Source organism: Aphelocoma coerulescens, chromosome 12 (genome assembly GCF_041296385.1).
Source record: "Aphelocoma coerulescens isolate FSJ_1873_10779 chromosome 12, UR_Acoe_1.0, whole genome shotgun sequence".
Classification (NCBI taxonomy): Eukaryota; Metazoa; Chordata; class Aves; order Passeriformes; family Corvidae; genus Aphelocoma; species Aphelocoma coerulescens.
The window spans coordinates 573,471-594,494 of NC_091026.1; the positions used below are offsets into that span (position 1 = coordinate 573,471).

Genomic DNA, 21,024 nt, shown 5'->3' on the forward strand with positions numbered 1-21,024 from the left:
GCAATTTTTTGATGTACTCATAAGCAGCAGGAAGATCTGGTTACTCTAAGGGAGAGTCCCATCAACTTTTTTTGTGTAAGCTGATCTGGCTGAAGCACTTGACTCAGTTTATTTTCTTATGACCTTATGTGACCTCAGAGATGAAGTCAATTAGCAGTTCATCAAAGCATAAATAAGTAAAAAGCAATATCAGATTTTCAGATGATACTTGGAAATGGATTGCTAGGATCCAGGAGTTTTGTCTCAAATAACTGTGCACCTTCTATTTGTACCCTATTTGTCTGACTTCTAAAGTAATTGGCAATTCCACCAAACGATATCAAGCTACTTAATGAAAAAATTAAGACTTTTTTACCCAATTGTAGATGCTGCTTTTTAGGCAAACGAATTTTGCTTGTACAATAAAGATATGTTGTGCTGAACAGGTACTATAGGCCACTTACATATAACCTTAGAGGGGCTGATAACGTTCTTGACAAAGTGTTTGGTTAAATAACTGTGGGTTTACAGTAGTATCAGATCTCCCCTTGGAGTTCTGCATTGCTCATTACTATCCAAGTGGTTCAGGTCAAAGGCACAAGACCACTCCAATACACTCCTCCTAATTTTATAAATAAACAGTATTTTAAAAAATAATCTTGATTTTTTTTGTTTGAGCTCCCTGAAAGCCCAAACACTCAGGTGACTGATGTTTACAGAATTTATTACCGTGTAAGCTTTTAACCACCGGTGAAGTCATGAGACAATTTTGCATTTAGGGATTTTTTCTGTGAGAACCTGAGGGGAATTCTCAGCTCCCAAATGTTCCTGTTTGGTGTTAGAGCGGCCACAGTTATTTCTTCCTCTGCACATGTAATTCCCAGAAGTTGTTTCATTAATCTTCCATGGAATTACTATTCAGTAGGATGCAAAAAGTCTGGGAGATGGCAATTAAAAACCAGTGTATTAAAAGTGTTTGGGTGTGTGGATATTGTGAATGAAACCAAGGGAATGTGTAAATCCTTTGAATCGTGAAGTTTCCTGGTGCTTAAATAACTCAGCATGACTAATTTCTCAGCCCATGTGCTCTCTCAGGTTCTTCTGGGCGAGTGCTGGGGAAGGTTTGGCCTCCCCCGTCCCTGAGTCACAGCAGGAGATGGGCGGCAGTTCAGGCACTCCACGTGGCACTGCACTCCTGTGTCACCCCCGAGGGTTCCAGCCCTGAGAGCACAGCTTGGCTGCCAGGGGTGCCTCTCCCCTGGGGTGCTGGGCAGGCCCCCACGGTTGCGTTACGGGCAGGTTTGGTGGGGCAGGAGGTTATTCCAGCTTGTTTTCCTGGTGAGCCCAGCAGGTGGGCTGTGTGTGAGTGAGGGGCTGGGGCTGTGGGCAGTCCTGTCCTTCCCGAGGCGGCCGGGGCTGGGACTGCGGTGGGCAGGACGGACAGCAGGATGTTCTATGGAGCTGGTATCCAGAGCAGCCCTGACTGCAGCCTCAGGAAAAACAGGGCTTGAGGAAGGCTGGGTTGGATGGAGCTTGGAGCAGCCTGGTCTAGTGGAAGGTGTCCCTGCCCATGGCAGGGGGTTGGAACAAGATGGGCTTTTAAGGTCTCTTCCTACGTAAACCATCCTGTGATTCTGTTATTTGAAGGTGATGATGATGGCAATACCAGCTGGCTGATGTTCCTTCCCCTCTGGAAGGGACGTCAGTTTACCCAGCAGGCAGGCAAAGCCAAGCATTTGGATTAGTTGCTAAGCACGTTTGCAGCCGTGCCCCATCCCTGGCAGTGTCCAAGGCCAGGTTGGACGGGGCTTGGAGCAACCTGGAGTACTGGAAAGTGTCCCTGCCCATGGCAGGGGGTGGCACTGGATGGGCTTTAAAGTCCCTTCTGACCCAAACCATTGCAGGTAGGATTCCATCCTCTGTGCAGTTTACAGGGCTGGGACACGGCTGTCCAGTGCCAGCAGCTTGGTGGCACATCCAGCCAATTCAGGGTCCTGGGTCTGTTCCATAAGTCAAGGTTTCCCTGGTATTTTTTTATTTGAGAGCTGTTGGGAAACATTGTGCTGCATTTTTAGAAATGTTCTGAATCTGTACGTTTGGTTCAGGAAAACCAGCCCTTTGCCAAGGTGGGATAGGCCAGCAGGAGACCTGCTGCACCGGCAGAAAAGTTGGCAACAACTTTAAATGTTCAGATGGATTAAAGACAGTACCACAAGGATCTTGCTCTGGTTACAAGATCCAACAAACTCGAACACTTTCACAGTGTTCTCCAGGACTTTTTGATCTGTTCCCCATGTCCAATAATGACTTCACCTTTGTATGTTTAATGAAATAAAATATTTTTCATGGGCTTTGGCATAATTTTATCCTGAGTTCCTTTCCTGGGTTAAACTGCAAGGGTGCCCTAGGGAAGAGTTTCCACTGATCGTGAGTGGAATTTTCAAAGCTCCATTTGGCTTAGGCTTGGAATCTTGTGTAATGCAATTTTTGCCAGGTCTATAGCAATTCATATACTGTATGTGCATATGCAATTATGGAAATGGTCTAGCAGTTTATTGCCATTTCCATTTTTTTGTAGCTTTCCAGCGTTTTGGCAGCAGTTGAGTGCAAATATGGGACAGTGGATTTTTTCTGTTCTGTATGATATAATAGCTAGTTAATTCCTCAGATAAGAGATCTGGAATTGGAGGTAAAATGCTCTGCTGAACTTTAGCAGTCTTACATTAAATCTTAATTACGATTCATCTCCTTAACTTTACAGTTCTTAAACACGTTAATTTTAGCAGTAATACAATTAATCTGGTGAATTAGACCTACAAAGTGAATTTTTAATTGAATTTGAATTCATAACCAGCCATGGCCAATGGCTGTCTGTCCCTGCTTCAGGCAGTCTCACCGCTTAGGGAATGTTTCCCATCTCCCATGCCCCATGCTGGAGCGATACCTCTCAGAAGGAGAAGCTCTCTTTTTGGTGACTGACTCTCCTGTGATACTTCCTTCAAAGCTGGCACCCCTCACACGGGTGTTTCATGAGTGTGTTGAGTGCTGCCACTTTCTGTCACTTCCCTGGGTCGGATTTGGCACCTGATGTGCTGGGAAACCTGTGACTGGGCGTGCAGGAAGCAGAGGGGTTGGTGATTAAAGTGGTTTTACATGCATTTGAGCACGTACTGCAGTCAGCTGCCTGCTTTTATTGCCCGCAGGCAGGTGCTTTCCATTTGCACTCATATTGTGCTAAGAACTGCCTGTCGCTGCAGGAAATAGCCTTCTAGGACTGCTGCTGTGGCCACTGCCATCATGGGGAGTTGTTTCCATTATGGGAATTCGTAGCTAACTTTGGGATAGGCAAGGTAAGGTATATCTGAGGGAGAAGAGGGCAAAAGATATAAGAACACGAGACAGATGGTTGAGTCGTGAATTTGAATGTGTTTGTTACCTGGGCTTTGAGATGAGAACTGAACTTGGTCATGCTTGCATTGCTGTAGTCATGTCCTTCTGGATTTCCCAGGGCAGAAACCTCTATGAACTATATGAAATAATAAGAAATTCTTTCAAAGCAGTCCTCTGTTCCTCATGCCACCCACATCTAAACACAAGCATCTCTTCTCCCTTACTTCCTCCCTCCCTCATTTCTTTACTTTCTCTTCCTCAGTCTCTGACTGAAATCACTTCCTTCTCCTCTGAAGACTCATTCGGGGCCTGTGTCAGCCTGGACCTGCAATCTCTGAGTTTAAAGCTGCATTTCTGGCACAGTAACATAAAATGTTACACCACTGTTTAGTCTAGAGAAAAAGCACATCCATCCTCTATCTTACTTTTTTTGCCCCAGTCTGATTTTGCTCATGGTTTCAAGTGCTTCTTCCCAATGAACTCGCCATAGCCCATGTCAGACACTCATCTCCCCCCATATCATAACAATGTTCTTCTTATCAAGTCCAAAATACCTTTCAGGAAATTTGGCACCCAAATAGCAACGGTGCCGATGTCTGGCAAGATCTGACAGTCGAGTCGGGGTCTCGGCACACTTCTGGCACTCTGCTCTCTATCAATAGACTGTAAAATCATGATGAAGGATGGAACGAGGCAATAATGAAAAGAACACATAGTTCAGTTAAATTAGAACTCGGCTGCCCTGATGGATTATTTTTCTGCACTTGGATAAGGCATAAGGGAAACTCATTCACAGTTCTGTTCAATTGAAGTTCAGAGCCTCACATTTAGACACAAATCCTACAAATAAACTATTTGGAAACAATTGGCCTCAGACCTGCAGAACAATGTATCTTTTTGGACTCGTAAAACAGGATTTTTAGGGTTGTTTTATGGTTTGTCTTTGCAGCCAGACTAGCTTGACTTGTTCCTGAAAGCATTTTTGGCCTCCAATCACAAACTAAATTGACATCATTTCCTGCATTAATAGAAAACAAATCAAAACTTTCTATTAGGAAGCCAAGGCAATTTGGAAAAAAAGAAAAAAAAAAGAAAAGAAAGAAAATCAACAAAAATTTTTTTTTTAAAAACCAACTGACCAAACAAAAAAAACCCAAACAAATGCATCTTTAAGTCATGAGCTCTTGCTTTTGGCATGCTGTGGTACTTTCCAAAGCTTTTGAATGGCTGCACATTAAGAAAGGTTTGAGCTGTCCAGTTATTTAGGCTTCCTTTACTCACCTGAACTGCTGACTTTGTCTGTCCTTTCTTGCATAATAACTACTTTCTGATTGCTTAAAAATACAGAAGCTTGTCCGTCCGATTTGTTGTGTTTAGTCTTACCTAATTCTGTGTGTCTTGTATTGTTTTACCTTGTAGGGTCCACCTTGAAACGACTATGTCTAGGCAAAGATCACAGTAGTAGTAACTATCCCATTTTTGTTTCTCAGTATTTCCTTCATGGCATGGGATGTTCTTTGCTTTTTTATTATTATTATTTTCTACTAAAAGCTAGTTGTTTAATAACTAGAGCTGATGCACTTCTATGAAACTAGACTGTATAAACTGTGGTACTTTGAGACTAATGCATGTGCTGTGATGTCTTGGGAACCTCGCATGCTGCAAGAGAGTCGTGGTGTTCTGTGTGTGAGACCGTGCACGCATGCGGCCAGGAAACTGGGTCCAGTGTCTGTCTCCGAAATACACACCTTTATATGACTGCAGTTCTCTGCTGGAGGAATTGATAGCTTAAAACCATCCCAGCCACCTTGAGCTGCATGAAATATTAAACACGAATTGAAGAACTTTCCTCTTAAAATCCTTACTTTTCTCACTTTTACCCCAAGTAAAGGAAAAGGAATTGAGCAGTATTCACTTAGAAGTGACGTTGCAGGTTGAATGCATGATCATTTAAAGGTTATTAATGTATTTTATATAACTGTAGGACTAATTAGTGTACTGTTTCATTGGCTGGTAACTGATTAACAGAGAAAAGAGTAAATGTTCATGTTTGCTTATATAATAATTTTACTACAGTTCTATGAACTTTTTGCTTGGAGAGATGGTCTTTATTTCCAGTCTTTAGCTATCTCAAATATGTTAGCTGAGACGTTACTTTACATTTTCTGCTTAGGTCAGATCCAGACTCCTTCAGTTGTAGTCCCCGCTGAGCTTGCTGTGTCAGACTTGTAGTCACTAAGCAGAAAAAGGACAGAAAATTTTGTTTTACTAGTTCTTCTAGAAAGAAGTGAACATATAAAATTAAATCTCTATCAACAGTCTTCCTGACTGCTTTTACCTATACTAAAAGTTCTCTATCTTTGTCTCAAACAGTCACCCCACCCACTACATGCTCTCTTCTCTCTCTTGTATACTTTCATGGTCCTGATGGGGTTTTTTCCCCAAAAATATGCAAACAGCCACTTGAATGGTCCTGGCATCATCGAGAGCGGTGGTGGGTTCCCAGAGCCTCTGAGGCGCAGGAACCAGCCCTGCCTGTAACCTCTATGACAATGACAATTTTCCAGGAGGACAGTAAACTTATGCAAGTAAAATAAATGGTAAATTTGTTTTATAAATGCTTGCAGCGTTAGCAATAGATCCCACCTCCCACTTCCTCATGGTAGTCTCTGAGGAGATGCTGTATGCCCTGGGATGTCAGCATTACAGGGCTGCATTCCTGGCTTCACTCCCTGTCCTTAATTTCACCCAGGACAAGTTAGTGGCCAAGGTAACATGATGTGATAGAAAATGCAAGCGCATTGGACTTAGACCATTTCTTTAAGCAAAGGTGTTCTGCAGCCAGGAGGGGGAGGGTTGGGAGTCCGAAAAGCCACCATTGGAGTGGCAGTAGGTGAGAAGGGGTTTGAGCTGAGAGGTGAGGCAGAGACACCATCCCAACTCTCTGTGTGTGATTTTCCAGGATCCTCGACCAACAGCCTGGTGACGTGTCCTGAGCCCCTCCCGCAGTCGACGCTGCAGGTTCAGGCCAACAACAGTAACAACAAGAAAGGGACGTTCACAGATGACCTGCACAAGCTGGTGGACCAGTGGACGAGCAAAACTGTTGGAGCTGCACAGACAAAACCTTCTTTAAACCAACTGAAGCAGAACCAAAAAAGGCAAGACATGGAGCCAAAGGCTAACCCCATGCAAACGCAGAATGAGACATGTGGAGTAAGTGGCCCTCCTTGAAGGACATACCTTTTGCTATGTGTCTGACAGCCTTTGCAGAACTCAGATGCGCAGGAGGACATAGACTAAAATTACTCCAGATAAATGCTTTCTATAAATGTCCAGCTCTTTTCATTCAGTACTAAATCAATTTTTTTTTTTTAATTGTCCTTTGGAATAATCTTAAGGGATATATGGGCAGCAATATATATAAAAATATATATTTTTAAATTCCAAACTGCTTATTAACAGCGATACACAGCAATACTCATATCGTTACCATCTGTTGCTCAACTTCAGTTTCAACTATTACTAAAGTTTTCTTTTTGGTATTAACCTTCCTTAGAACAGGGGCTGTGGCTCAATAGTTGCGAGCCGTTGTTGGAGTGGAATTGGAGTGAGTCCTATTCTGGGAGAGGGGACAGCTGGGGGTGTTCTGACCCCTGCTTCTTGTACTGGGTATCTGGATAATACCATCCTCAGAAATGCTGTCAAAATATCCTACAACAAACAGGGAATTGGAAAGCCCCCATTCATCCCTTCACGTTCTCAGCAGCAGGACAAAGCCCTTGCAAGGCACATCTGTGTCTGCGTTCGGTGCTGGTGTTGTGGCTGAGGGCTGATACAGAGGCACACAAAGGAATGAGCACACATCCAGAATCCCAGTTTACCATTCTGTCCCACCCTGGGCTGGGTTTCCAGACCTCTTCCTTCTCACAACTGGAGATTCCTTGACTAGTAATTTTTGCTTAGTTCATTTTCTTGGAAGACTGCAAATTGAGCCAAAATAGAGGAAAATAACAGCAAGGAGCTGTTTTGTAATCCCTTAAAAGCAAGAAAATTAGATCTGGATAGTAAACCATTGCCTTTCTGGCATGTAGAAGGAAAAAATCTTGTAGCAGTAGTAGCTCGGTAGTTGTTGGTGAGGTGAGATGTACCAAAGCAGGAACCTCACCAGTGCCTCTGCTTTGGTACCTGCTGGTTCCTGAGTGAGTGAATAATCCTTTTACACAGTAATGGTTTAACCAGTTCTGGAGTAAGCAATGCCTGCTTAGGACCCTAATAGTTCTCATAAAATAAGTCAAAGTTGGTGCTAGTAAACCCAAATAGAAGATTTCCATAAAGTGGTGGGGAGGGCACAGATTTTGTTAAGTCACTTCTTACTCTCTTTTGATGTGCTTTTTGCAGCATTTTGGTGTTTTTCCCCTGAGACCCCTGCAGAAGTTTGAAGTATTTGATGTGGATGTTTTGCCCACTTGTACCTCTGGAGAAACAAATGGTTATTACTTATTTAAATCACCTGTTAATATCAATTTAGGGTTGATTTTCCCTCCTGCAGTCTTGGTGTCTCTGTCTCAAAGCCTGTGGAGAAGGTGGAGTATCACTGTGAGAGCAGCAGGAGTGTCCCTGTCTCAGCACTCTGCTCTTAGAGGGTTTGTGTCTTTCTCAACCATGGCAGTTGTTCCAGGAAATCAACAGAGCTGACTGAAGTTTTTGGAGGTGATTTACTAAGAGCATGAGAGGTTGGGATTCCCTGCTCTTCATTTCACATCGTTCCTTGTTGCTCGGAGGAATGGCAGCAGTTGGAGCCCTGGGGTGGGTTGGGGCATGAAGTCCTCATAAGGACTGTGGTGGCTGCAGCAGAGATGCAAGGGCAGATGGCAAACGTGGCTGGTGTAGTTTTTGTTGAGTGTTTTGGCCATGAAGATGGCACAGGATGCTGCAGGTGGCAGAAAACAGGGCAGCATAGATATGATACATACCATAGCATATGGTATGATATAGAAGAGTTTGACAAGGGTTGGTTTGGGAGTTAAGCATTGTTCTGCTGTTTGTACCCTTTGAAATTCACCCTAAAGGGGAAATTGAAGTTGAGGGAGAAGAGGGTGGCATGGTGTTGGGAGAGAAATGGCCAGAGGAGGAGGAAGGGAACAGCGTGAGAGGACTCCTAGTGTGGACAGCTGGACAAGTGACCCGTGTGTCAGTGTTGGAGGGATGAGCTTCTTGGGGGGATGTTACACCTGTGCTGAATCACAGCTGAATCAACTGGAAAGACAAAAAGAACTTGGTAAATCACATAAAGGATGGAAAAAATAGCTTTCCAACAGGGAGAATCTGAAGGTCGGGCTGTAGTTCTTCAGTTCATCTGATAACACCGTCTTTTGTTGCCTCTTTTGATCAAAAATGCCTTTGCAAGAAAAGAATAAAGAGCATTAAGCAGATTTCCAGCCCATCAGAGAAGGTTATAATAAGGTTTTATGTTGGAAATAAAGGCTGGATAAGTAGGAAACAAAGTGACTCTTACGCCTTTTGTGGTTTTTTGGGTTTTTTTTAACTGGAACAAACTAGGACGGAGCTGTTAGGGTGGGTTGTCTCACGTGGGCTTGGTTTTGGGAAAAGCTGTTGTTGGTCCCATGTGATGGTCAGAAATGAGGGGCTGGGGGTGGCAGGATTTGTACCTTCACTTCTGCATTGTCTCTGGGGGTTATTGTAAAGAGAAATGCCTCCCTAAAGGTTTTTTATACAGGAGTAGAAGTGAAGGGAGTTGTCCCACGATGAATAATACATTAAACAATAAAAACAAGATATATAAAATATCAACTATACATTTAAATAGAAAAATGCATTTTTTACGTTAAAATTTTCTCTTACTGTTCACCCAATGTTATGAATATGCAGGGCAGTTGTGTGGCTGACTTGAAATCTTTTCTTTCCCCCTGGAACAGAGGACTCGCTTTCCTGAATTACCTCTTTTTTACTCAAGATTCCTTCTACCACCAGCAGCAAATTGTTTTCTCTGAATACAATGTATTATTTTTGTAACTAAGTCAAGGCTACTCTTTAAGGCTGGAAATAGAAGAGTAACTTGGAAGTGTGTTTAATGAGAGTGAGTGGTTTTCATTCTCTGTCATCAGAAGTGTTAGACAGCAATAATGTAATGGGGATACAAAGGAAAACTTTATATTCTGCTTTGTTTCTGTGGAAGTTACCACAAATCCTGATTGATCATATTAGAAATTTGGGGGGGACCTTTCAAAGAGGGAGGAACTTTCATCCAATTGTGTCACAGGAGTGCTGAAACATTCCTTTTCAAATGGTTTACTGAAGTATGGAAATGCAGATTCTCATCAGCAGTAGTTTGAAACGCAGTAGGAAATATTAGAAAGAACTTGAGGTCAAGCTGCCTGAGTGATTTCTCTCTTTGTGATCTTTGTGAAGATATGATGAAATAATAATTTTTTACAGGTAATTTTGGTTAGCATTTGTCACGGAGTAAGCTTAGGAATGTGAGCTGCCTTCTGTGCAAAGAATACTGAATATTGTGTATTTTAAAACACTATTTGGAGATGCCTGAGAATGAAGGGCTTGCCAAAAAAGTTTTCTATTCTCCATACTGTTGTGTAGCTCCATGGGTTTTAGAGAAAAAAACATTACCCCAGAAAAGCTTCAACCTGTTCCCAGTGCACAGTGAGGTTGTTTCTGAGAACACACGGGTCTGTGGCAGTGGGTGACGTGCGCCGGGGGCTTGGACACCTCAGGAGCATCCCAGCCTCTGCTGGCATTTCCTGACTCGTGGGCTTGGGCTGCCAGGAGCAGCTGTGCTGGACATGGCCACTATGCCAAAACCACGCTACAGCACCTTCACTGTGTCTTCCCTCTCCATTGGATTGGGAAAATAAAAAAAAATGAATTTGTGTTTGAAGCTATTCAACACTGCCTTGGTCCGAATGGCAGAATGGTTTTCCAGGGAACTGGTAAAGCACACACACAGATCTTCAGGACTGCCTAATAGCTTTGGGGTTTTAGCAAAGCAGGCAGAAGTGATAAAAGAGATGGATTGTCATCCTTGCCTGCTCGTGTTGGCAGCCAGCTCTGACTCTGCCCTGCCACTCAGTTTCAATTCAGCAGTAGCTGGTCCACACAGAAGGAAAACACTGATACTCGTGGGGTAGCCAGCAAAAGAAAAATCTAAATCCTGTCACCTGACAGTATTGGAGCTGTGAGTATCACTGGGGTGGCACTTTGAAAGTTTGCCTGGTAAAGCACAGGAAAAATTAAAACAAGTCCAAAGAACAGACTTGGGATTTGTCATAGAACCATAGAATGTCCTGAGATGAAAGGGACCCACAAGGGTCATGGAGTCCAGCTCCTGGCCCTGCACGGGGCACCCCAACAGTCCCACGCATGCCTTTTGACCTGGGTGGTCCAAAATGCGGTATTTTCACAAACATCTGTTGGCATTCCTCACGGGTGCTTAGTTTGATGGAAACCATCATTTTGAGGATGTTAAAACAAGAATCTAATAACAGCTTACAGGAGTCTGCAGGTCTTAAAAATATATCCTTGGTTCCTGTGTTTCTTGTTCTTTGGTTTGTATTAATTTTGGTGGGGTTTTATACGTTATTGGCGTTAAATTCATGATACTGAAGCATCTCTTTCAGTTCAGTGTTCACCATCAGATTCAGGTTTCAGGTGAGAATGGGAGACAGGGAAGTGAAGGAGGTTATCAAATAGTTCTTTATTTTTCTAAAATTGCTCATGGAACAGAGGTTAATTCCCCAAAGTAGGACATTGCTATTTTTGTTGTTAATTGAGAGGAGATATTAAAATCAGAAACATGGAGTAAGCATCCCACACAGTCTTATACATACATTCATTTTTTCTGCTGAAATTTCACCTTCATACCAATTTTATCAATTGAAAGTGAAATACCACATTGATGGGAGATTCCCAGAATTAAATAACATGCTTTTTTCGTTATGCCACCAATAGGTGATGGCCTGGTGGGAGCCCTGGCAGGGAGCTGTAAATTCTGTGACATGAAAAATGTAATGAAATGCTGCAAAGGTTTGGGGTAGCAGCAGTTCCCACGGCATTATGCAGGATGGGGAGTGTGTAATTTGGGAAGCTCTGCCATCCCATATTGAGGGAGGAGAGCTCTTTCTCTGCCCCTCACAGGCAAAAGATGAATAATTGAAGTGTATGCTAATAGATCTTTAGAAAACCAGCTGGAATTGGTCCTGGCAGCCCACGAGGCAGAGCAGCCCTGCTGTCTCCTCGCTGGCTTTGCCTCACCTGGGCGCAGCCACCCCCGGGGCCGGGCAGAGCCACCACGAGAGGTCTCCTGCCACCCTCAGTTCCCTGGGGCCAGGTGAAACAATTTAGTACAGAAATAAGGGCTAGAATTTTTAAACCTCTTTTGAGGCTGGCTGTAAGAGAGTGGGATTTGGGTTAATTCTGCATTTAGTGAAGTTTATTTACTTCTATGCACAAGTTAACAGATACTTGAGTTCCTTTGGACATGCAAGGATGTTAATTTTCACTTGTTTAATGATGCTTCCTTCCTTCTTAAAGAATGAGGTTATATTGAGGTAACTTTCCCCTCTGCCTCATATCAACCTTTTCTATTAATTTCCAAATACTCTGTCTTTAAAAAAAAAAAAAAGAAAACAAAACAAAGCCCCGACCTCCCAACAAAAGTATGAAAGGAAAAAAGACGAACCCAAAAGAAAGCCCCAAGGACACCGTGGCACCCCTGTGCCTGTGCCCCCAGCTGCCCGGGGCCCGGCGTTGGGCCGGGATGCTGCTGGCACGGGGAGAGCAGTGCCCTATAGCGACACTTCTTGTATTTCTCTTTTTGTAGGTAAATTCGGTAAGGACAGGACTGGGGAGCAAGTGCACCGTGCCGGTGGCTTGCCCCGTGCCCGCGGGATTAGCTCCTGGAGCTGCGCCGTCCCTGCCAGTGCCTGTGCCCGGGCCCGCCCTGGCGGGCGCGGTGACCCCGTACGTGATGCCTCTCTGTCAGTACGGAGCCGTGTTCCCTTCGCCCGTGTACGGAGTGCCGTGGCCGGGGCCGGTGGCGCAGCCGGGGCTGGTCCGGGGGCCCGGCATGGTGCGGTTCTCGCCCCTGGGCCGGAGCTGCCTGCGGATGTACCCGGTGCCGCTGCAGCGCCCGGCCCGCCCGCCCGGCCCGCGGCTGCGCCTGACCTAGCGCGGGGCCTCGCACGGGGACGGCCCTGTCGGTGGGTGGCCTTGCCGTGGGGGACCCCGCCGTGGGTCCCAGTGATTTCGACGCCGTCACGTTGGAGTGTTTGCTCTGTAAATGCCGTGATCCGTGCAGGACGAGGCGCGGCCCCGGGGCACCGCCGCACCCTGCATCAGCAATCACTGTGAGGCGGCGTCTCCACAGATCGTTTGTCGTTACGGCAATATCTGCTTCTGTCCCATTGCTGAAGACACTTTATTCCTTGTGTTCTGTTTCACACTTGCGATCCTTAACATCAATGTACTTGAATTGATAATTAGCAAATTGTACTAACCCTGCAGGAGTTCAGTGCCTTGAATCTCAGCTTTCCAGTCCCTGCTGGAAAGAGATGTACAATTATTTGAAAGGTGTGTTTTATTTACAATCTGCTTGTGAGTTGGAGTTCTTTTTATTTGCAAAGATATCGCAGGTTTACAGTTGATGTTCCTCATCAGCTTCATTCTGCTGTAAATGCTTTTGTTTTTATTCACGGGTTGAATTTTCATTTCTGAAGCTTTTAGAAATAAGAATTGTGGGGTGAGGTTTGTTTGACACGTTTGTTTGATGCAGTGATCGTAAAATTGTTGGTGTTTGTGCAAGGAGTAGTGAAGTGCGCATTGTAATGTAGGAGCATTTACAGAGTGATCCAAGGAAGGTGTATACCAGGACAGGGAATAGCTTCAGGCAGCACTGTCTGTTCTCCTTCCCAGCCTGTGGTAAACTCATTGTAGATGGCGACTTAATTCTGTAACAGGCAGCAAATGCTGTTTTCCTCTGGATCAGCAGCACTCTGGATTTCATTTCCTTTCCCTATCTGGGCTTTTATAATTTAGTTAAATCACAAGCTCATGCATGTTCCATAAGTGAAGACAAGCAATGGAGCTCTTGATCATAGGAGGACATATCTCCAGATGGCTCTAAGACCCGTGCAAGCAGAGCACACGCACGTGCCCTGGCTCTGCTCGGCCGCTGAGGCTGAGGGTGATGTCTGGTCCCTGGTGTGCCAGCAGTGTTCATGCTAAAACAGAATAAAAATGTGAAGCTGTTCTTTCTCGTATCTGACACTTCAGGTTTGGAGTCTCACCGCCTTCTGTTTGGAATTTTTTATTTATTTATTTATTTATTTATTTATTTTTATTTTTACCGAAGTTTACGCTCCAGGTGGCACGGACACCTCTCTCCTGTTTGAAAGTTGCTTTTTGCCCATTTTACTGTGCATAGAGCCTCCACCTGCACCTCAGTGTAAAGGCACAAGGTAACCACTAGAGCTGGTTTGCCGCTGGTAAGTCTCCTTCCCTCCCAGAGCGCCACGGGCAGCGTTACAGGCACAGGACCCGGGTGCAGCCACCCCCAAAGGCGCCGCGACGACGTTTTGTAACCCTCTGCTGAGGGGCAGAGACGTCCTGTGCTGCCAAGCTGTGAATTGTATAGTTCTATTGTACTTCGAGCATTATACCTGTCTAAATTATTTTGTTTGTACCCTTTGAATATATTATTTCATCAATTCAGTTAGAATTGAATTTTATAGACAATTATGCAGAGTCTTCTGCCTGGGCAAAATACTTACTGCAGTAAGAGATTTCTGTTCTCTGTACCATGTATCTTTAATTTGTTTGGGTTTTTTAGATTCATGTCTGTATGCTTCATGAGCAAACATGGAAAATATGTTCTCACACTGGGTTCCCTTCGGCTCGCACTGAATCCTACAGTTTATGTCGCTATTGCCTGTATAGTCCATCCCTTGTATACTGACAAAGTCAGTGGCACTAAAAGCCCCGAGAAATTGTATAGATTAAAAAGAAAAATAAACATTTTGTGCTTGAAAATGGTGTGAAAAACCCAGTGTTTTTCTAAAATGTAGAACAGTGTCAATTTCCAGCTCTTCCAGGTTATTCTGTGTTTGTTTTCCAGACTCACTCTTGTCCCTTGATTGTGTAGCAGGAGCAGATGCGGTGCCTCCGCCAGTTGTTGGGTGCTCCCCGCAGCGGTGCCCCGGGGGTGCGTGCTGGCACCTCATGGGCACCGTGCCCTGAGCCCTGCCCGTGCTGCTCCCGGTGCTGGGCTGCTGCAGAGCAGAGGGGTTCTGAGCACGTGAGGATGCTCAGTTTGGTAGGTGGGAAGGAGGCCCATGAACTTTGTCTCTCCTAAGCTGCAAAGCACTAGGGAAGCCCTTCTGAAGGATCTTGGCATCATTTAAATGTGAGGAAGCTTGGTCCTGCTGCCAGCACCCTCTTGGCAGTCACCATCGTTGGGTTAGGCTGCAGGAGGAATGAGAGAAGGGCACGCAGGTGTGACACTCCTGCTTCTGTCTGTCCGTGTGGCTTTGCTGTCTGTGCTACGTTTGTTGGGAAGTCTCTGGTCCATGCTGGTTCCCGCCTGCCCCACCATGGCTGCATTGCATGGCTGTGCTCCCGGGAGAGGTGGGGGTGGCTGGGGAGCAGGGCACGGATGCAGCTTCCAGGGCCTTGGTGGGTGTGCACCTGCCTGTTGCACTGGGGCCAAGCAGTAGCTCAGAATGTGTTGCTGGCATTGTTGTACTCGTGATTTTTAATTTCCTGATGGCCCTCTTGGCTGCAGCTCTTCTGGCTGTTCACTTCAAGCCATGTTTTTTTTGCCCTCAGTTGTGAGGATTGTTTTGACCTCAGTGGCAATTAAGCAAATGACATGAGATTAAATAAATGGAGCAACTTCTTAAGCAAAAGGTGAGCCAAGGAGTAAGAGGGAACTGAGGGGTCCATACTGCACCATCAGACCAGGAAAACTGCACCCCAGAAGATCCCCCACAGATCCCAGAACTGAACTCATTCCTGACTCTGAATGTTGCTTCAATGTGCAGCAAATGGGTCAAACCTGCTGGTAGAACTCCTGGCCTTGCTGGTTCCAGTCCTGCATGTCCTGTAGCTCTGCCATCACCTGACATTCCCAGCCAGCACTGTGCTGCAAGGACAGGTGGGAAATCAGCACAGGTGCTCAGCTTTGAATACCAGCTTTCAGTGAGGGAGTTCACAGATCTAATCAGACTCTGATTTTCAGTCTTTCAGTTACAGAAATTTAATACAAATCTTGAAAGAATGTTTTAACCCCCAAAGTCACTCACCCAGTAGTAGGAAAGTTTTGAATTTTTCAGTTTGGGAAGTTGGGAAAATAGTTGAAGTTCACCTGTGTGCCATTCATTTGGCTTTCTGAGTGCCTTATGTTGTGATGGAGTATCTTAATGCACAACCACATCCTGCTTTCCCACTGCATTCCCAGCTTTCTTGGAGTAAGACTGGACATGGAGAGGAGCTGCTGCCGCTGGCACTGCTCATCTGCCACAGGGATGCAAAGCTGGGTACTGGAGATGGCAGGGAGAAGCACTGGAGTGGTTTAAGGCTCTTTTCCAAATCTGGATTCAACCTCCCTGGCACAGATTTCGCTCAAAGAAATGATGCAGCTCTGTCCCTTGCAGTTTGTTTGCCTGTTTAACTCTGGTCTCCATTCCACAACTTTAAAGAGGGAATTTTTTAAAAATTCCTTTAAAAAAGAAAAAAAAATTCTTTAAAAAGTTCATTTGAACAGGAAACATTGGCCAGAGAAGCTGTGGCTACCCCATCCCTGGAAGTATCCAAGGCCAGGTTAGACAGGGCTTGGAGCAACCTGGGACATTGGAAAGTGTCCCTGCCCATGGCAGGGGGTGGAATGAAATGAGCTTTAAGGTCCCTTTCAACTCAAACCATCCTGGGACTCTCTGATTACTTAACCATTGCTCCATACCTGTCTCCACACTGCTCCATTCTTGCCTTCTACTTTTCTCTGAAATACTTGGCATTAGCTGGGATCAAAGGCACGGCAAGGGACTGCATGGGTGAGACATGGCAGTCTCTGTGCTCCCACAGAGATACTGGTGCTGGGGAACAGGGTGCTAAGAGAGGATTCCTGGAATGAGCTCCTTCCTCCACGGGCAGGTTTTGCTGTTTGGGGTTTGCAGAAGGAAATCACTAATACTTTGAATCATTAGTTTAACTTGGCTTTGTCAATGGTAGCTCTTTCCCTTCAAGCATTTTTCATTATCCTAGTGCATTTCTGTCAGGTCTGGAAACACTCAGAATTTTTCCCCATGGACACTTTGTGGGTCCATGCTGATTTTGTCCAGTGTGCGTGTGTTTGAGCAGGAAAAACATCTGTCCTCACACATGCCTTGGGAGTTGTCTTTGGAGAGTTGTAATCAGAAGTCGCCCTTCTGAAATTTATATGACCTCAGTGTTGCTTCCCCTGTCATCCCCACTCTCCCCACCACCCCTGCTGCAATGAAGGAAAATGTTCAAGGCTTTTGGAGAGAGACTGATGTTACTCATCAGATATTAGCTTTTATGGCAAAAACTTGCCTTATTTTCTGCCCTTCTGACAGCTGGTTCCCCCAGGTTTTCCATGGCTGCTGTTGAAAGTGTTGGCTCAGAGATAGTCACCCATGAAACAGTTTCTGACTGTGTGTAATGTACAGTAAGGTTTCCTTGCCCTCTCTACCTAGGGTTCTTCATCTACCCCCCTCTGTCCCCGATTTCTGGTGATTCCTGTGGGGAAGTCTGGGCACGGTGTCTCTGCAGAGCTCACGCGCTCTTGTCACGGATAGATGAATGTCTGATATGGGATTGAATTTATAAAACAGCAAAACATGATTGTGTGTTATTTCTGGCTATGGTTATTTATCATGGATTGGTCCTTGAGGAGCATCTCAGTGATTCGTGGTGTCGCACTGTGCCTGGCTGGTGCTTGGGCAGACTCAGCTTCAGTGGAGTTGTCTGATGTGCTGATCTCTGTTATTATTTTATCCCTGACAGTCATTTTCCTGTCTGTATACTCCAGAAATGAACCAGTTTGTTGATCTGATGGGAATTGTGCTGTGACTCACATGTCGGTGCCTTTTGGCAGGGGCAACACCTCTGGCTGTGGAGTGATCCCAGTAGGTTCAGCAGGACAGGGATGCTCCAGCCCTGACCGTGCTGCTGCTTTTATTAATGCAGCTGAGCTCCAGAAGTGCAGTGTAATGAGATGGATTTCAGGAGCTGTCAGGTTACAAATTTTGCTTTATGAAGGAATTTGTTGCTCAGAGGGGTTTGGATGTGCTGCACTGCTGACGTTGGCTGTGTCAGCACAGAGATCACTCACACCTGATTCAGCTGGAAGTCAGGCCTGGACCAGGAGGTGGCTGCTGTTGGGAATGATGTGGTCCTCTCTGCTCTCTTCTCAGGGGTAGTTGTGTGCTGTCAAGGCTGTTGCTGCATATGCTTGGATCTGTATTTGGTTATTAAACTTCTCCCTTGAAATAATTTTCTCATGAGGAGTTTAGGGTCTGCATGGGTCGAGCCTTCAGTCTGACACACAAAGCCTTGGGAAGCTTTAGGGCTCCCTTGGTCACTGTGGAGAAGGTGTCCATAGACAATGCCCCATGATTCGATAAAGTATCTGTTATAACAGCGAAATTCCTGTGAGAAGCTCTTGGTTTTCCCAAATCTGGTGAGCAAGGAGCACTTGGATGAATTTCTTTGTACAACAGGATGAATGCATGGTGAATATTGAGCACATTGCTGTAGTCACAAGGAAGAGGGAAAAGTTAGGATTATTTTTTCCCCTCAGAAAGGAGCACATCCCTAAACTTCACCTTTCTTTATTGAGGCACCACTTGAGCACCAGCTATGGCAATGTGGCTTTTGAAGAGCTGGGCATGGTGAGAGCCTCTCCAGCCACTCTTCTTTGGGCCTGTTGCAGTTTTTGTGAGGTATTCAGGGCTCTTACACCTTGTAAAAACTTAGGAGATTTAGAAAGAAATAACCAGCTGCCAGTCCTTTTCAAATGGGGATCGTTCAGGTCTGACATAAAATATCTCCAAAAAGCATTTACTCTTGTGTTGTTTTTTCAATCACTTTGCAAATAAGGTAAAAACTTCTCAGCATTTCTAGTTTGTTTATCAGACTAGACAGACTGAATGCAGTATCTTTGTCCCCATTAGGCAGCAGCTGCAGGCTGTGCCATGACTGCCTTTCCCCACGGTTCTGCTGTCACCGAGCAGACGCCGGGGTAACCGCGCTCCCCGACCTCGGCAGCGCTGCTGCCCGCTCAGCCTGGGAAAGCTCAGGCTGACTGTGGAGTACGAAGTGAGCACCTGTGGGTGTTTGTTTGAGGAGCCAAGTGCCCAGGGAGCTGGCTCTGCTCTGGGTGTTGTGGCTGACCCACTGCTGCCAGATGTTTTGTCCCAGTTACCTAGAGATGGTTAATTTTGTCCTGTCTTGCTGGATGAAACTCCATGCCAAGTGCTGGGTATCCACAGTGAGCAGGGAATACAGGAGGGGGAAAGCTGGGGTTGTGTTTAACAAATGCAAAAACCAGAGACCCAGCAGGAGCTGGGCCAGACACATGTGCTGTCCCCAGCATCCCCCGCCTTCACTGCTGCTCCAGGGACTCGCTGCACGTGCTCTGGGTGCACCCCGAAGCCGTCTGCTCCGTCAGGCCTGTCTGTGGCTGCCACCCCACAGCAGTGTGCATGTGTCTGTCTGTGGAGCAGTGCCTGGGGTGCATGTCCCTGCCAGCATGTCCCCAGCACAGCCAGTGCATGTGGTGGGTGTGGGCTGGGGGGACACGAGGTGACACCCTGTGCTGCTGCTGCTTCCGTGATGTGCTGCTCCTTGCCTTTTATCCTGGTCCTGTCACTGCTGTGCTCTCCCACGTCTGTCCGAGCACCTTGCCCTGCGGTCAGCTCCTGTGGAAGGCGGATGGATCCCATCCCTGCTGTGGGAGGGCATGGCATCCCTGGGGCTCGCTGCAGGGAGGTCTCTTCCAACCCAAACCATTCTGTGCTCTGTGACCCGAGGCTTGGCTCGTTTCTGTCGGACAGGGGAGCCAAGCCTGCAGGTGTGGGGAGCACGACCTGCCCTGGCAGCCCCACAATCCTCTGACACATCCGCACATCCATCTCCCCTCCTCCCTCAGCGGCAGGGACCCAAAACACTGAGCCAAACGCTGGGTGTCTCTGCTGGCTCTTTCCATCTCTGCCTCCTGGGAGCCTGGCTCTTCCCCCACGGGAATCAGAGCTCTGGTCTGAGGGCCCTGCAAGGTGCTGAGGTTCTGCCACCAAAAGAAATGGTTTACACACCTGAGCTCTCAGCACAACAGCCCATCTCAGTCTCTGTTTCCCTGCGGGACCGGGAGCGCGCTCTGGCAGCAGCACCTCCCACACACTTGGGGTCCACCAGCTCACATGGCCCTTTTGGGTTTGGTTTGGGTTTTCCTCGATGTGAAATCCATATATGGATTTTTTTCTTTTAGATTCTGAAAATGAGACCATCAGTGACTGACACGTGGCCCCCACAGCTACGGTGCCAAGCGCGAGGCCCTGCCACGGCTGAGGAAGAGGAAGATGGGAAATGATTTATCGTGTGTGAGGAATTCTGTGCCGTTCTGGTCCATTCAACACAATTTTGTAACTTCTTTCTAATCATTTTTTTATTTATAGTTGGAAATACAAAAATGTTATGCAATAAAAAATAAAGGAGAATTATTTTGGGGGAAAAGGATTTTGTTCCAAATTGTTCCCTTCCATTGTGAGCCAGGTTTCCATGAACAGCAGATGGAGAAGAGGGAGGAGGAGGAAGAGGAGGAGGCACTCCTTCAAATGCTTTTTGTTTCACACAGTTAATTGTCATTTAAGCAACTTTCCAAGCGATAAGCTAGGCATGCATACAAGAAAGATAAGTTCCAGTTCCATTTAAATTTCTCACTGTTCTTTTTTAAAGATGGGATTCTATTTTAAATCCACTTAAATCAAGTAAAAAACCTCCGGATCCTGGACTGGAGAATGAGTCTGCTTGTCACTTCCCTTTTTACCTCTCTCTTTTTCTCATAGACTGGCCACATTTTCTTGCCAGACTTAAATACAGTCTCGAGTCACTGCTGATTTTAAATGTAAGACTGAAAACCTTCCACACGTGAGTGGGTAATTGGAGCCATTTTTAAGACACTAAAGTGCCTTCAATGATCTAAACTGATGCAGTGGGGGTTTCTTTCTCTGGGTTCACTGGAGGTGGGTTTCAGCTGTCTCCTGGACTGAGGTGATGGACAGAGGTAGATCGTAGCAATAATCTCATGAGCAATCATTTATCCAAGGACTGCTCACCTGGTTTTTAGAAAGCTGGGTTAGCACTGTCCTAAGGAGTGGGAAAATGCTGCTCCTGCTGTTACATCCGGGCCCAGTCTCTGCACCCATGGGCCTCCCTTGCTGCTCCTGCGCTCCCAGCCCAGGCTGTTCTCACCCTCTCACTCTTGTTTTTGACACCAGAGCCACAGGAACTCCCCCCTGCCTGTCAGCCTCTCGGTACCACCCTCCCTCACAGCTGGAGCCTGGCGTTCTTTTTTGTTGTTATCTGCCATGTCTGTCTCTTCCAAAT

At 46.0% G+C, this 21,024-nt stretch overlaps 1 protein-coding gene across 9 annotated transcripts in view; it reads left to right on the forward strand.

Moving 5' to 3' along the window:
- The window catches only part of WNK2 (WNK lysine deficient protein kinase 2), a 102,680-nt gene extending 82,687 nt beyond the window's left edge, over window positions 1-19,993 (forward strand). For 7 of the 9 annotated variants that reach the window (XM_069027613.1, XM_069027615.1, XM_069027616.1 and 4 more), the window contains 3 exons: window positions 4,789-4,833; window positions 6,332-6,585; window positions 12,227-14,638. In XM_069027613.1, coding sequence (XP_068883714.1) covers window positions 4,789-4,833; window positions 6,332-6,585; window positions 12,227-12,574 — 647 coding nt within the window. In that variant the 3' untranslated portion in view covers window positions 12,575-14,638. Of the gene's footprint in view, window positions 1-4,788; window positions 4,834-6,331; window positions 6,586-12,226; window positions 14,639-19,906 lie in introns of those variants that run through there. The other 2 variants (XM_069027619.1, XM_069027617.1) reach the window with 2 other exon arrangements.
- The last annotated feature ends 1,031 nt before the right edge of the window (window positions 19,994-21,024 follow it).